The sequence below is a fragment of the Pogona vitticeps genome, chromosome 5 (genome assembly GCF_051106095.1).
Source record: "Pogona vitticeps strain Pit_001003342236 chromosome 5, PviZW2.1, whole genome shotgun sequence".
Classification (NCBI taxonomy): Eukaryota; Metazoa; Chordata; class Lepidosauria; order Squamata; family Agamidae; genus Pogona; species Pogona vitticeps.
Window position 1 is genome coordinate 94,149,562 of NC_135787.1, and position 16,802 is coordinate 94,166,363.

Here is a 16,802-nt window from a genome sequence, read left to right on the forward strand (position 1 = left end):
GTATTTCTCTGTGAGTCCCACTTTAAGATCAGGTAAGCTAACAGCACATCGGACCTCCCAGGGCTGCAGATCGTGCGATTACAGCACCTGGGCGGGAAAGATGCGCTGGGCCACTTCCAGACCAACAGTCATCAAGTTAAGATGGCTTGAGGTCTGGGGGTGTTTATTAGTGGCCAGCTGGGTTCCTGCTGTCCTTAAGACCATGAGAACCTGGGGCCAGGGACTCACCTATATGAATACTGATTTATCTGTTCCACACTACAATTGATTGGCAGCACAAATTTTTTCTTCAAATGATTATCAATAAAGTGTGGCCCGTGTTTTAATCCATATTTATTTGTTTTGCATCTTTATTCCGGGGTTGGGGGGGATAAAGAGTGGATGTGCATTTAATGTAGGTGCTTTGAGCCTTTCACTGTTAGGTGCTTCTGCTCTCCATTTGTTACTGGGTGCAATGTTTGTTAAATAACTGATCTGTAGTCAATAGTGGTTGGTTTCAGGCATCTGATAAAGATTCGGCAATTTTCACTGAACACTATGTCATCTAGTTTGCATGAGCTGAACTATACCATACCACAGATTTTGTTCAAACCGTGAAAAATAATTATTCATTTTGGTAACTCTTTACAATGTTAGACCTTGGAGGTAGTTGGTTATGAACTTATCTTTTGACTGCCTCAACAAACTATTCATAGGCCTCTTGAGCTGGACAGATGTTCCATCCAGTGTTTTGCTGGGATACAGAAGGAGTCTTCTTGGAGAATATGAGGAACTTGAACACATCCAGGTGTCCTCTGGGTAACAATAGTGGCCTCGTGATTGCTCCTTACACACGAGAAGTGCCAATGTAAAGTGACACCATATGAATGGACACTGCAGCCAGGAAATCAGAAGAAGCCTCAGTATTGGAGTGCCAGCTATGAACAAACTGGGAAAGACTAAGGATATATCACTGGAGGAGAAGGCCAAGATAATTCATACTGTGATATTCCCAGTTACAGTGTACAAATGTGGAAGCTGGACAGTGAAGAAGATAAAGAAGAAAAGAATTGATTCACTTGAGATGTGATGTTGCAGAAAATATTTTATGCATGGCCAGAGAGACAAATAAGTGGGTTCTAGATAAATCAAGCCTGAGCTCTCACTAGCAGCTAAATTTATTTATTTATTTATTTATTTATTGGATTTATATACCGCCCCATAGCGCTACAAGCACTCTCCGGGCGGTTTACAAATTTAATTATACAGGCTAAACTCAGGCGATCATATTTTTGGTACACTATGAGTATACAAGATTCATTGGAAAAAGACAATAATGCTACGAAAAGTTAGGGCAGTAGGAAAAGAGGAAGACTGAACATGAAACAGTAAAGGAAGCTGTGGTCATTAGTTTGCAATACCTGACCAGGACTGTTAATAATAGGACCCTTTGGAGGCCATTAATTCACAGGGGTTGCCATAAGTTGGATGCAACTTCATGTCACATAAAAACAATGTATAAAACACGGGGGGGGGGGGAGATACCAATCAATAATCTTGGTAATCTTGTTCCTTTGTCAGATGTTCCTTTTGGTACTCCTTTGTCTTCACTTACATTGCAGTTCCATATATGTGACTAGTATATAAGTAAAGGAGTGTATAGTAGAATGTGAATACCTGTCTGTATCATAATGCAGGGTCATGTATTATTAGACTCCTGTCTGACTCTTGGTAGCTTGATAGCTTTTAGTTTTTCTGGGGGCACAGCTGCCTCCCTCTGTGTTGAGTCTGTTTCAGTCCTTTTGGCCATCTGTGAAACTAGTGGCGTCAAAACAATTTGCTACGTGGCAAGTTGCTGAGACCCTGTTAAACCTTTCATATAATTCCTCCTATTGCTGTTCTACATTCTCTACTGCCCCCCCTCCCCATTCCTTTCTCCACATAATCTTATTGCAGCAAATGGCCATTCAGGCTGCTAGATCCATAGCCCTGGGGAGTGCTTGTGCACAGAATAGACTTCACACTGTAAGCAGTTACGCCAGCTTTTCTTCTGCTGCTGTTGAACCAAGGAGACTCAGTCCTCACCTTGGAGCTGGGAGACGCGGGACAATGAAGTGCTAGAACTGTCTGTTGAAGTCCAGAACCTGGGCCAAGCTGGCCAGCAAGGCAGTCATTCTTAGTTGCTCTTGGGACCTTTCATGCTCATATTTCAATATCTGCCTGTGACAATGGATGGGATCCAAAGTGTGGCAGTAAATATAATTAAAGCATTTTAAAGTACTTATGTAATTCCTGATATCATTCCAGCTAGCTCTGGAAAAACTCAGACTCCAGCTGCAGAAGTAATTACTATCCCTATCTGAGGCACATTTTAATAAAGGAAGAAAATTTAATGTGCAAATAGTAGTAACTCCAAATTATAGGACCATAGTTCTGGAAAGAATAGAAAGACAATGAATGGCAACAGGAGTGTAACCTTTTAAAAAGTGTTTTATGGATACAATCCCTGCTGCTGGATCAGCAAGGAGAATGTTTGCACATACAGGTGCCAGTCTAGTGGTAAAGCTGTGTGTGGAGGCCTGCGCACAGTGATATTAGCGAGACTGGCGGGAACGTGCCTTACGGTAATATGAGAAACTCGAATCACCACTTGAACTGGCAGCCAGCCATTGATCCCTAGTAATAGCAACCACTGACGTTGTAGAAGAATTACGGGAATATTGCAAAAGTTGGTATTTAATCTTTTCTCAACCAAAAGAAGCCAAATCTTGACAATGCTGCCACCTTTTCCTACAGGGAAAATATAAGAGCATATGGAGAAAGAACAGCTTCTCGACAGTAACACTTTGCCACTGACAGCTCACAGCAGAAAACTGTGGAAAGACTCCATTGGTTCTCGTTCTTTAGCCTTTGCTGCCTCAGCTGTTCCTCAGAGATTAGTTCATCATTTCATTTCCTGTCAGACAAAAAGACTACTTTGATTTCATCCAAAATATGCTCCAGGCTGCATAACAAATGTAGGAATTAATTACAAGGAACTCCATATACTAAGGAAACATTTTTTAAAAAAATCAGTAAAGATGAAATTAATAAATTCAGCTGATAAAGAACCACACTCATATTAGCTACATTGGCTTGCAAAAGCCGACCCACTTTAAACAGTAGCAATTTATAGTGCTCTTAAAAAATACTGAGCCTTAATTTCTGAGCGGATACTAAAAGGAAGAAAGTATCGGTGCTGAGAACTGCAGGCACTAAAAGCATACCCACAATGTGTATATAAGGCCTCCCAGTCAATCGTAAGGCCAAACTGGCATGGATCAACACACAGAAGAGTTCCTCTAGTGAAACAGGAGGGTACACAGAAGTTCCATAAGGCAATAAAGAACTAGGATGGCCTCCCCTACTAAAATCAGGTGGCCTGAAAGATAAGGCAGTATGTGGTTGCATGGAGGGCAAGATGTAAGCGAGCACATTCTCTGGGCATTGCAGAGAAAGCATCCACACGTCTCTCTTCACTACCCAAACAAGAGTCAGGAAATCATATGAATTCAAACAACAGTAGGAAGGACTCTACTGCCTCATCATCTGTCTTTCTCCCCAGATCAGAACTCTGCTTTGGCTCCTTTGCTTACCTGTTCCAGTCGCGTGACTTTGCTATTAGCTCTCTTGCTTATCTGCTCATATTACATATCTGTGCCTTCCGTTCATTTCTCTTCCAGTTTCAAAGGGAAAAATAATCCCTTTTCTGTCTATAAGATAGGATGTGGGGACAAAGGCGAATGAGACAGTGAATAGCATAAGGCTTTTGAAGCTGATCTGGTTGTTTGTTGAAGAGTGTGGGCTTGACCACCCAAATGACCCTTGAGTTGATGCCACTGTTGCAGGGCTGTCCTGCTCTTGCCAGATACAGAACTGAGTATCTTGTGAGCAGTCACAGTAAAGAGGAAAGTTAAAGAGGAAAGTGCCCCTGCTTGCAGCCTCTGGACCTTCTCCACCAATCACTCCCAGCCTTGGCAGAGCAGTCCAAAAAAAGATGACAAAAGATTTGACGACAAAGTAGGGGAGCAACGAGGAGATGGATTGTTGTATGTCTTCCTTGCTAAGGGTACCACCCACTGTTCTGCACTCTATTAAAACTGCAGCAAACAGGTGCTGTGTTGTTTTACTCGAACCTCACACTTGCCACTTTTCAGCTAATGCTAATATTCTCTTGACAACAGCTTCATCTCATACTCCTTCACCTGTCTGCAGAGGCAGTAGGTTTAATTTTAATTGGTTTGGAGTGTAGAAGGACCATGTCCAAACCCCACCACCAGTGATGCCTTCTTCCCTCTTAAAACAGTACAGAAAGGAGTTCTGTTTCTTTTCCAGTTTAGCAACTCCTTATTCAATTGAGCAATAAATATCTGTTTTTTCCAGAAATAAGTGTGGCTTTGTTATCAGTAATCTGTGTCTGCAATCAGGTGCACCTCTGCCTCAGTTGTGGGGGTATGCCTGTACCCCTTGAATGGCATGTTGTTGAGAGGGTTTCTTCTGGACAAGGCCAAATACTTTCTATGAGACTGAAGACAAGTTACCTAATTAATTTCGGCAAGAATCATTTCAGTCCAACAAGAATCATTCATTTGAGGGCTCAGGTTGATAGTAGTTCAAGAATCCCAGTGGCAGCAATCTAGATTGTGGTATTTTTTTTAACTATTAAAGGCTTCCCATGTCCTGATGCCCCCAAAGATTTGCCCAGGGCAAAAGGGAGCCCCATGGAGCCTCAGAACTTGAAAGAGGGGATGGGAAACTTTCTATGAGTTTCAATAAAATATTTCTGGAGCCTGATTACATTGCTACAAAGCTACACATTAAGATTTGACTAGAACTAAGTCCCTTTGGTGTTCTGATGAACTTTCTGTCCCATTCCACAAGGCCTCTCATGACAGCAAGTTCTCTAAAACAAGCCTGTCATTTTGGATTAAAGCTTGCATTCTTGCACTCACCATGGTATTTCCAACCCATTACAGTGGTGCCCCGCTTAACGATTACCCCGTTTAACCATGAAATTGCTTCACGATGTGTTTTTTGCGATCGCTATTGCAATCGCAAAATGATGATTGAATGGGGGAAAACCGCTTCACGATTATTGGTTCCCTGCTTTGGGAACTGATTTTTCGCTTTATGATGATCAGAAAACAGCTGATCGTCAGGTTTCAAAATGGCCACCCGCTGTTCAAAATGGCTCCCTGCTGTGCTTAGGACAGATTCCTCGCATTACAGGCACCAGAAAATGGCCGCCCTATGGAGGATCTTCACTGGACGCTGAGGCATTTTGCCCATTGGAACACATTGAGCAGTTTTCAATGGGTTTCAGTGGGCTTTTTACCTTCGTTTGACAGCGATTTCATTCTACAGCGTTGCTGGAATGGATTATCCTTGTCAAGCGAGGCACCACTGTACATCTTAACATGTGCTTCCACAACAACAGTGGCAGCTTCTATTGTATTTTCTTCCAACATGTCTGTCCATGAAATTTACAAGGAAGCAATGTGGAGTACACCCTCCATGTTCTTCAAGCTTTAAAAAAAGTGATAGGTGCCAATCATAGGTACACTTTTCTCCGGAGTGTTTTACTGTAGTTGCTCTTGATTCTTCCATAGTTGTCTATGGGCTTGGGTATGTCACCATTTCTCTGCACCACCCAGTGGAAGGAACACTGGATGCCTACCAAGAAGATGTGCCTATATTTTTGTCCATTTAATTTATAACATTTTGCTTTGGCCTGCAGAATATTTCTCTCTCTTCTGTGTATCTGGTTTGTAGCTTGATTTTCTGGTACTTATTTCAATACTCTGTCCTTCTTGGTTATTATTTTATCAGTTATGTAGATATTGCATTACATTAATATCTTTTCCTCCTGTCGTCACCTAATTACTTTCACCATCTTGAATTATATTATTACAAGTGTCTTTATTTTATTATATTGTTTTTAATTTTCTGAATTATTGTTAGCTGCCCAGATTAGAGTTTGGTCTAGATGGGTGGGATATGAATGAATGAATGAATGAATGAATGAATGAATGAATGAATAAATAAATAAATAAATAAATAAATAAATAAATAAATAAATAAATAAATAAATAAATAAATAAATATGCATGGTGAAGACTGATGGTGAGGGGCAAAATCCTTCCTCCTGCTATATGAAATCCATGTGATTCTTTGCATCTTTTCTGGGTGATTAAGGGCTGCACCCAGTGTGTATTGATTCCTCCTCTGTACCTACCAAAATAGACTTTCTTGGTACATATCCTATGATCCATTTTGTGGCAGTGCACAATGATCATGGGGCATATACTTTAAGCATTACCTTAACATCTAATTTTCTGGCTTTGTGGCATTTGAGACAACTCACTTGAAACTAGCAGCTTTTCCAGGCATTGGATGCAAATGTGGTATGCTTATTTGAATGACCAACACCTTTTTATTTCTGCACATCTGGGATGATTCTGTAAAGATCTGGAAGTCAGCCCAATTATTCTTTAGATCATATCCAGAAACTAGCAAAGCTCTTGGAGTTAAATGAACAAATCCCATTGATTTCATTAGAACCTGAATATGTCACAGATCATTAGGTTCTACTGGAGCAATGGAGAGTGACCGTCCATGGAGTGAACTTGGGGTGAATTCCCCCAAACATGTTGTGTGACTGACTATAAGTGGTGGGTTCTGCCTGTGAAACAGTTATCCCAGGTGAAACATGGGATATCACCTTTGATGATCTGCTTGATTTTTATTTGGTTCTAATATTGTGCTTAAGTCATTATCAGAAATTCCTAATAGGGTTTCTTATTTTTATTCCAGATGGGAAAAGATTTATTGGTATAAGAATGATGACAATCACACCTGTGTAAGTCCCTTATTGTGTATTCAAATGTAGAACATCTTGAGTTGCTATAATTTATGTCTGTAATTACATTTGAAATGTAAGTCTCTCCTGTGCAGGGTTGTAGTGCTAGGCTCCCCATTCCTATCATAAAGAAAAAGGGCCAATCTTAGGCCAGTCAGGAGCCAGCATGTTCAGGTAGCAACCAAGGCTACAGTGCCCTATGACTGTAGTCGCCTTCATAGTTTGCTGCCTTGCCGTGGCGAAAGGAGTCAAGTAATTCAGAGAAGCTATGGGCTATGCCGTTCAAGGACACCCAAGACAGACAGGTCATAGTGGAGAGTTCTGACTAAACGTGATCCACCTGGAGCATGAACTGGCAAGCCACTCCAGTATCTTTGCCAAGAAAATTCCATGGACAGAAACAAAAGGCTAAAAGATATGATGCTGGAAGATGAGCCCCTCAGGTCGGAAGGCGTCCAACTTGCTACTAAGGACGAGTGGAGGACAAGGACAATTAGGTCCATAGCTAATGAAGTGGTTGGGCCAAAGCAAAAAGGATGCTCAGCTGTGAAAAGACCTGGAAGTGAAAGGAAAGTCCAATGCTGCAAATATTGCATAGTAACCTGGAATGTAACATCTACAGTAGGAACCTTGGTAAGCTGGATGTGGTCAAACAGGAGATGGCAAGAATAAATATTGACATCCTGGGTGTCAGTGAACTATAATGGATGCGAATGGGCAAATTCAATTCAATTCAATTGGTATACAATCTCAAAAATGATAGAATGATTTCAGTACGAATCCAAGGCAGATCTTTTAACATCACAGTAATCCAAGTTTATGCACCAGCCACTAATGCTGAAGAGGCTGAAACTGACCAATTTTATGAAGACCTACAACACCTTCTAGAATTGACACCAAAGAAAGATGTTCTTGTCATTATAGAGGACTCGAATGCTGAAGTAGGAAGTCAAGAGATAAAAGGAATAACAGATAAGTTTGGCCTTGGAGTTCAAAACAAAGACGGGTAAAGGCTAATAGAGTTTTGTCAAGAGAACAAGCTGGTCATCACAAACACTCTTTTCCAACAACACAAGACTTTACACATAGACATCACCAGATGGGGAGTACTGAAATCAGATTGATTATATTCTGTGCAGCCAAAGATGGAGAAGCTTTATACAGCCAGCAAAATCAAGACCTGGAGCTGATTGTGGCTCTGATCATCAGCTTCTTATAGCAAAATTCAAGCTTAAACTGAGGAAAGTAGGAAAAACCACTGGGCTAGTCAGGTATAAGCTAAACCAAATCCCTTTTGAATTCACAGTGGAAGTGAAGAACAGATTTAAGGAACTAGATTTGGTGGACAGAGTGCCTGAAGAACTTTGGATGGAGGCTTGTAACATTGTACAGGAGGCAGCAACAAAAACCATCCCAAAGAAAAGGAAATGCAAGAAATCAAAGTGGCTGCCCAACAAGGCCTTACAAATAGTAGAGAAGAGAAGGGAAACAAAATGCAAGGGAGATAGGGAAAGTGACAGAAAACTGAATGCCAGCTTCCAAAGAATAGCAAGGAGAAACAAGAGGGCCATCTTAAATTAACAGTGCAAAGAAATAGAGGAAAATAATAGAAAGGAAAAAACCAGAGATCTCTTCAAGAAAATTAGAGATATTAAAGGAACATTTTGTGCAAAGATGGACATGATAAAGGACAAAAATGGTAGGGACCTTACAGAAGCAGAAGTCATCAAGAAGAGGTGGCAAGAATACACAGAGGAATTATACCAGAAATTTCTGAATGTCCCAGACAACCCAGATAGTGTGGTTGCTGACCTTGAGCCAGACATCCTGGGGAGTGAAGTCAAGTGGGCCTTAGAAAGCCTGGCTAACAACAAGGCCAGTGGAGGTGATGGCATTCCAGTTGAACTATTTAATATCTTAAAAGATGATGCTGTTAAGGTGCTACACTCAATATGCCAGCAAGTTTGGAAAACTCATCAGTGGCCAGAGGATTGGAAAAGATCAGTCTACATCCCAATCCCAAACGAGGGCCGTGCCAAAGAATTCTCCAACTACCATACCATTGCACTCATTTCACACACTAGCAAGGTTATGCTCAAAATCCTACAAGGTAGACTTCAGCAGTATGTGGTCCGAGAACTCCCAGAAGTACAAGCTGGATTCTGAAGGGGCAGAGGAACTAGAGACCAAATGGCTAACATGCGCTGGATTATGGAGAAAGCCAGAGAGTTCCAGAAAAACATTTACTTCTGCTTCATTGACTACGCAAAAGCCTTGGACTGTGTGGACCACAGTAAACTATGGCAGGTACTTAAAGAAATGGGAGTGCCTGACCACCTTATCCTGAGAAATCTCTATTTGGGACAGGAAGCAACAGTTAGAACTGGATATGGAAGAACTGATTGGTTCAAAATTGGGAAAGGAGTACAGACAAAGCTTACATTGTCTCCCTGCTTATTTAACTTATATGCAGAATACATCATGCGAAAGGCAGGACTGGATGAATTCCAAGATGGAATTAAGATTGCAGGAAGAAATATCAACAACCTCAGATATGCAGATGGTACCACTCTGACGGCAGAAAGTGAGGAGGTATTAAAGAACCTCTTAATATGGGTGAAAGAGGAGAGCGCCAAAAACGGTCTGAAGCTCAACTAAGATCATGGCCACTGGTCCTATCACCTCCTGGGAAATAGAAGGGGAAGATATGGAAGCAGTGACAGATTTTACCTTCTAGGGCTCCATGATCACTGCAGATGGTGACAGCAGCCATGAAATTAAAATACGCCTGCCTCTTGGGAGGAAAGTGATGTCAAACCTCGACAGCATCTTAAAAAATCAGAGACATCACCTTGCCAACAAAAGTCAGCATAGTGAAAGCCATGGTTTTTCCAGTACTGATGTATGGAAGTGAGAGCTGGACTATAAAGAAGGCTGACCACCAAAAAATTGATGTGTTTGAATTGTGGTGCTGGAGGAGACACCTGAGAGTCCCCTGGACTGCAAGGAGATCAAACCTATCCGTTTTGAAAAAAATCAACCCTGAGTGCTCACTGGAAGGACAGATCCTGAAGCTGAGGCTCCAATACTTTGGCCATCTCATGAGAAGAGACAACTCCCTGGAAAAGACCCTGATGTTGGGAAAGTGTGAAGGGAAGAGGAGAAGGGGACAACAGAGGATGAGATGGTTGGACAATGTCACTGAAACTACCAACATGAATTTGACCCATCTCTGGGAGGCAGTGGAAGACAGGAGGGCCTGGCATGCTCTGGTCCATGGGGTCACGAAGAGTCGGACATAGATTAATGACGAAACAACAACAACATGAAGATAGTGGTGGCAGCAACAGCAGTCACAACCTCTCTACCTCCACCCACCCATCCCATAGTTTAAGTTGCTTTTGTATGGTGTACACAGCCAGAATTAAATAGCTCAGCCTGGGTATCGTACAGACACAGCTGTTGGCCCCGCTCTGGTCTAATCATGGGTAGCTGTTTTAATTTCCGCATGTATAGTAAACAACAGCTGAGAGACTCTCTAAACCTGCAAAGGCCTGTATTGGAGAGGGAGAGCTCTTCTTTCATTTGGCAATCATCCTGCTACCCACACAATGAATAGATATATTTTTCCTAATGGTCCTGTGCCTCTACCATCACCAATCTCTCGTTCTGTTACTAAAACAATAAAAAACACAACCAGACTTACCCACTTGGTCTTCCATTGGTGTCAGTGTGTATTAATAGCCTGCGCTTGATGAGTGTTTTAGTGTTAATTTAACATAATGTAACTGAGCTATTATTGATAAAATAATCCACTGGGGTAAAAATCCTTGATTTTCAGATCAAATGCATATGGGGATGATTGATTAATTCATTGATTGTGACTGGCTACAAATGGATAGTTATATCTTCTTGTTTTCAAATCTGTTTTTAGTATTCATTTTATTTACCATTTTCAATATAATACTTAATTCTCTCTTAATATTTGTATCCTTACTGTTTTTAGCTTTTAAATATTGTCTTTTTAAAGATGTAAGCTGCCATAGGCCTTTTTAAGAGGAAAATATTTTAAATAAATAAAATAAATTGGTTGATTGATTGCATGAAAGAAGAATGGCTATGGCAATCGTAATATAATGATTCACTTTTTAGTAATATTTGTCTTTTTGTGTGTGTTTTGTTTTTAGATTAGTAGAAGAACTTAAGCTTAATAATCCAGATTTCCCAGACGTCAGTAGTGGAATTTATGTACATGAAGTTATTCCAAATTCACCATCACAGAGGTATGTTGGTTCCAACTTGAAACAGTTGCTCTACATAAACCAAGTGCAGCAAAACCAACAGAAGCACTTCTACATTAAGGCTCAACTTGTGGTTGACTTATTTTTATTCTAAAAAACTTGAAATGAGATTCCTACTTTCAGTTTCAGTTGCAGTAAACTAGGCAATGTTAATTTTTAAGTGTCAGTCTGAGTTGACAGAAAAAGCCTCCTATAAAAACATATTGAGACAATGGAGGCCTGTTATACACCGATCAGCCACAGCGTTAAAACCACTGATAGGTGAAATGAATAGCATTGATGATATTGTTACAGTGGCACCTGTGAAGAAGTGGGATACATTAGGCAGCAAGTGAACCGCCAGTTCTTGAATTTCATGAGTTGGAAGCAGGAAATATGGGCAAGTAAAAAGATCTGAGTGACTTTGACAAGGGCCAAATAGTGATGGCTAGGCGACTGGGTCAGAGCATCTCCAAAACAGCAAGTCTGGTGGGGTGTTCCCAGTATGCAGTGGTTAGTACGTACCAAAAATGTTGCAAGGATGGACAGCTGGTGAACCAGCATCAGAGTTGCAGGTGCCCGTGGCTCTTTGATGAATGTGGGGAGTGAAGGCTAGCCTGTCTTGCCCAATCACATTGAAGAGAAACTGCAGCTTGAAGTGCTGAAAAACATAATGCTGGCCATGATAGAAAGGTGGCAGAACACACAGTGCACTGCAGTTTGCTGAATATGGAGCTGCATAGCTTTAGACTGGTCAGATGCCCATGATGACTCTTGTCTACTGCTGAAAGTACCTACAATGGACATGAGCATCAGAACTGGACCATGGAGCAATGGAAGAAGGTTGTCTGGTCTGATGAATCATGTTTTCTTTTAGATCAGGTGGATGGTTGGGTGCATGTGTGTTGTTTACTTGGGGAAGAAATGGCAGCAGGCTGCACTATGGGAAGAAGAACAACTGGCAGAGGCAGTGTTGTGATCCGGGCAACATTCTGCTGGAAAATCTTGGGTCTTGGCATTCATGGATGTTACTTTGACACAGATCATCTGCCTAGATATTGTTGGAGAGTACATATACCCCTTCATGGCCATGGTGTTCCCAGATAGCAGTGGCCTCTTTCAGCAGGATAATGTACCCTGCCTTGCTGCAAAAAATGTTCAGGAATGGTTTGAGGAACATGACAAAGAGTTCAAGGTGCTGCCTTGGCTTCCAGATTCCCGAGATCCTATGGGATGTGCTAGAACACCAAATCTGATCCATGGAGGCTCCACCTCACAACTTGCAGGACTTAAAGGATCTACTACTGTCTTGATGACAAATGCCATAGGATAAGTTCAGAGGTCTTGTGGAGTCCGTGCTTTGACCTGTCAGAGCTATCTTGGCAGCATGAGGGGGACCTACATGATATTAGGCAAGTGGTTCTAATGTTCTGGCTGATCAGTGTATTTATGGTAAGGAGAAATGAACTTTTGCTTATATCTGTTTTTCTTTTGACAACACAGAGGTGGTATTCAGGATGGAGATATCATTGTTAAAGTGAATGGACGACCACTAAAAACTTCTGCTGACCTGCAAGAGGCAGTGATAAATGAGTCACCTCTGCTACTTGAAGTTAGAAGGGGGAATGATGATTTGTTGTTTAATATTGAACCAGAAGTTCTTATGTAAACCAAACTGAGGAAGATAGTTGTGAAACAATTAAACTCATTTATTCTGGAACATCAGATACCTCCTTTATAGTGACAGTAATTGTGCCTTTTCATGGCTGATGGTTTTGCCAGTGCTGTGCCTGATAGATAACAACGGATGAGGCTTCAGCAGCACTACTACTTCACATTTCATATTTCAAGTTACTGCAGATTGATGATAGGAGTTCTGCACATTGGACTTCACATAGGTTATGATTTTCGGAAGGAACTCAAACTGGTCATGATTCTTCTGATTTGAGGAAAATATTTATGCTTAATTAGAATTATGCACTATGCAGTTAAATATTGCTTCTGTCTGCAAAATTTGCTTTTGGATTATTACCCCCACCCCACCTGAGCCTTTGTGGACTTTACACAGCCCTACACTGGCTTTTGTATGATTTGTGAGTAGCAGCCTAAGCCAGTCTGACCCAAAATGGAACTCTTGGCAATCTGGCTCAAATGTGAAACATTGTATTTGCTCTGCAAAGTCTTCAGTTACATGAATAGAACTGGGGACATAGTAATTCTCAGAAGAAGAACAGGGTGACCCACTCAGAAGGAAGGAAACATTGGAGGTAACATGACCACAAGAGCGATTTGTATGTCAATACTAAAGTTGCAACACAGGTGAATGTGGAAGCAAAGAAAACACTTCTTTCAAGCAAAAGTAGTTTGTTCAGGAGAAAAACAAACATCAAGCCTGATGTTTGCTGTTTTTTGTGAAGGAACTTCTCTTCACTTGAGAGGTTCTGCCACCTAAAATGAGAAAAGAAAAATGGTACTGACATTATGAGGTCCCATGTGACATCCCAGAGCTGGCTGCTGTACCCAACAGCTTCTGTGAGAAGCATTGCTGCATGCTGAAAGAGTTATGTTGAATATTTCAAACATAATTAAGAGTGAAATCTCTGCCTCTTCTTTCATCTGGATTAAAAGCAGTTGGCTCTTAAGTGTGCAGGGCAGAGTTAACAGGGTGTGCTGTAGAGCTGCATCTTTTGAAAACCTTGGCGTGGAGAAAGGTATGTAAGCAGTTTAGGGATTTACTGCATTTAAATCTCTCTCTCTGTGCATGTGTGTGCACAGGATGCAAGCCTTCCATGCAAATTGAGTGACCTTAGCAAGGGAAACATGATTAGAGTGTGTAAATAATGAAGAAGTGTGTGTTTGAAATTAGAATAGGGATGCTAGTACCCATTTGTCATCAATGATGAAACACAGCTAGGAGCACGCCAACTTTTGTTCCTCCCCAATTATGTTACCACTGTAAACATACAAATTTGCATTTGAGCTCCATCCCACAGCCAACATTTGACTCAAAGTAGAGAATATGCTCAGCTCCCATTAAATAGAGATTCTTTAAATACTAAAAACCTGGGTTTCTTTTAATCTGAGCATTTCTCACCCCTCTATCATGCAAATTAGCTTGCTTTGTTTCAAGTCTGATCACTAGGAGGTAAACACATAATTTACATAACTGATTGAAAGTTGGGTAGCAAATCTGGTCCTGAAAAAATATTATTTTTCTTGAGCTTAAACATTCTGCCACCCTCTAAAAGCACCTAATGTTACTTTGCTCTTGCTTATTCTTATTCCCCAACATTAAAGGTTAGACTGAAGAGAACAATAGTGGGGTATGGAGAGACAAAGGGAGCAGCGATTAAAGGTGTATGAACATTAGAACACCTGTGTAGGAAAGAATAGCTAATAAGTGGGCAAGAAACTATGTAAGACATTGAAACCTCACTCTCTTTGTCACCAAGTGTCATTTGACCAAGATTTCAGAATGTGAAACCTACATATTTCCAAGCTGTTCTCTGCAACAAGAAGCGCTAAAGTATTAAAAGTATAAAATTATTCTATTGCAGGCTAAGCTATTCCTCCATTATGCTGTATGGTTAATCTGGTTTTGGTCACAGGCTAGTTTATGCCAAGGTCATGCAGAAGTGGAATGTAGTAAATGATTCTTATAGAATTATTGGCTGGTATAAACTCTAAACTGTGTACAAAACAAGGCTATAATGTTGAGAAGGTGCACAGTTTTTCAGGAGTTTAAAATTATTTTTCATTGTATTGGAAAGCATTATTATACAAATTGTATACTTATGACAAGTACTGTATGTTTCTACTGTACAAAAATTAAAGTCAACAGAATTGTAAATTTTTGTGTTTAACTGTGTTGTTATTTTTTCTTCATAATGCTTATGTTGTGAGAATGGCTGATGGATGGATTCCAAAAGATCTCCTATATGGAAAATTAGTGCAGAGTAGGGGCTAAGGTCTAAGTGCTTAAAGTTGTGAAAGTTTCCAAGACTGCTCTGCTCGTGCACAGATTAACCCATTAGTGTGCATTCACAGAGGCCACGAAGGAGAATCTAGCTTTCCCCTTCTCCCTGCAGAGTGGGTGACAAGACAGGAGGCAGAGAGCAAAATTTTTGTTTCTTTTTTTTAAAAAATCCAGTCTATTTCACTTTGGTAGTAAACCAATGAAGTGATTTGTCACTTATCATTTAATAATAACAATAGTCGCCTTACAGAAAAGGAGGTAGAGGAAGATCTCTCCCTCCACCCCCATTTTCTTTAGAATCCAGTGCTATTTCATTTCATTCTCAAGCCAGTAAAATCATATACAAACAGATGATAAAATAAATAAAATCCAGCTTTTTCTCACTCCCTGTGGAGAAGGAACAGAACAGAAGGCAGGGGCATGGGGACTGTGAGGGAAGAAAATGCTAAATAGGGTCACTTTGAAATGTGGTCTGACTTTCTGTCCTGAAACAACCAGATCCTTGTATATGGATGCAATGATTGTTCTAAATTTCAGATCACACGTTCAGGTGACACTGTTTAGCCTGATCCAACCCAGGATAACTTCACTGTCTAATCATATCCTAATTTTCAGCCCCTACAACGGGCTAAAAAGCATAATACTTGAAATGTGTTAAGGTGGACCTTGTTAACCAAATTAGGGTGTAAAAGCTGATCTTTTGTGCAGTTCTTTTTTTTCTTCTTTTTAAGGCAGCAGAATGAATGTAGTTATCTACATTTTTATATACATTTGTGTGCATATCTATAATAAGATATGCTGTGTTAGCTAAGATGTTAACATGGGTGATCTACAAAGTTTTCTAAACATTTTGTTTCCTTTGACTATACACATGTCTTATTTTCTTACCACTTATTCTCAAGCCATATTTTAGACAGTTAAGTACTTGGCTGCCTGCTTAAAACAAGATGTTCTTCTTCTTCTTCTTTTAGTAAACGCCCAGTTACTGTATCTCTATCCAAGACAAAAACATAGGCTTAACATCACGTCTGGGCTTTGTCTGAAGAAAAATCTCTGGCTGCAACAACTTGCTTCGGTCAAGTTCAGGTCAAGGGAATGAAAACATTTGAGATTCATTAGTTGGCTTGTTTTGTTATTCCCAGAAAGATGCATCATCACATTACTCAGAACTTGACCAGAATCTCATCATAATTAATGAGAAAAGATAAGTGGAAAGCTGATATGCATCTTCCTAATGCAATGTAAGAGTTTATAAGGCTGCATATTTATTTAAAATATTTTAACTCTACCTTTCTCCTTTAAAAGAACCCAAGGTGGCTTACAACATTAAAAGACAACATTTAATGCTAAAAACAGTTATATATACAAATACTAAAAATATATCAAATACAACACTAAAAGTTGATGAACAAAAGTAACACCAAAACATATTCAAAGCAGTAAGGCACAACAATCCACTTAAAAATCCCATTGAGGCAGGCCATCAATTAAGGAAAAACCTGCCTGAAGCGAAAGATCTTCACCTGCTTGTGGAAAAACAGCACAGATGGAGCCAACCTGGCTTTCCAAAGTCTGGGAGCAGAAACGGTGAAGGCCTTCTCCTGTTTCTCCACCAAAAACCTCTGTGAAGGCGGTGGGGCTGAGAACAATGGCTCTCCCAGTGATCTTA

The 16,802-nt window shown here is 40.5% G+C and overlaps 1 protein-coding gene across 1 annotated transcript in view; it reads left to right on the forward strand.

Annotated features, from left to right (window-relative positions):
- HTRA3 (HtrA serine peptidase 3) overlaps positions 1-15,007 on the forward strand; it is a 59,701-nt gene extending 44,694 nt beyond the window's left edge. The window contains exons 7-9 of the mRNA XM_073001015.2: positions 6,832-6,877; positions 11,065-11,160; positions 12,661-15,007. Of these exons, the coding sequence (XP_072857116.2) occupies positions 6,832-6,877; positions 11,065-11,160; positions 12,661-12,826 (308 nt within the window). The 3' untranslated portion in view covers positions 12,827-15,007. The remainder of the gene's footprint in view (positions 1-6,831; positions 6,878-11,064; positions 11,161-12,660) is intronic.
- Positions 15,008-16,802: the final 1,795 nt, after the last annotated feature.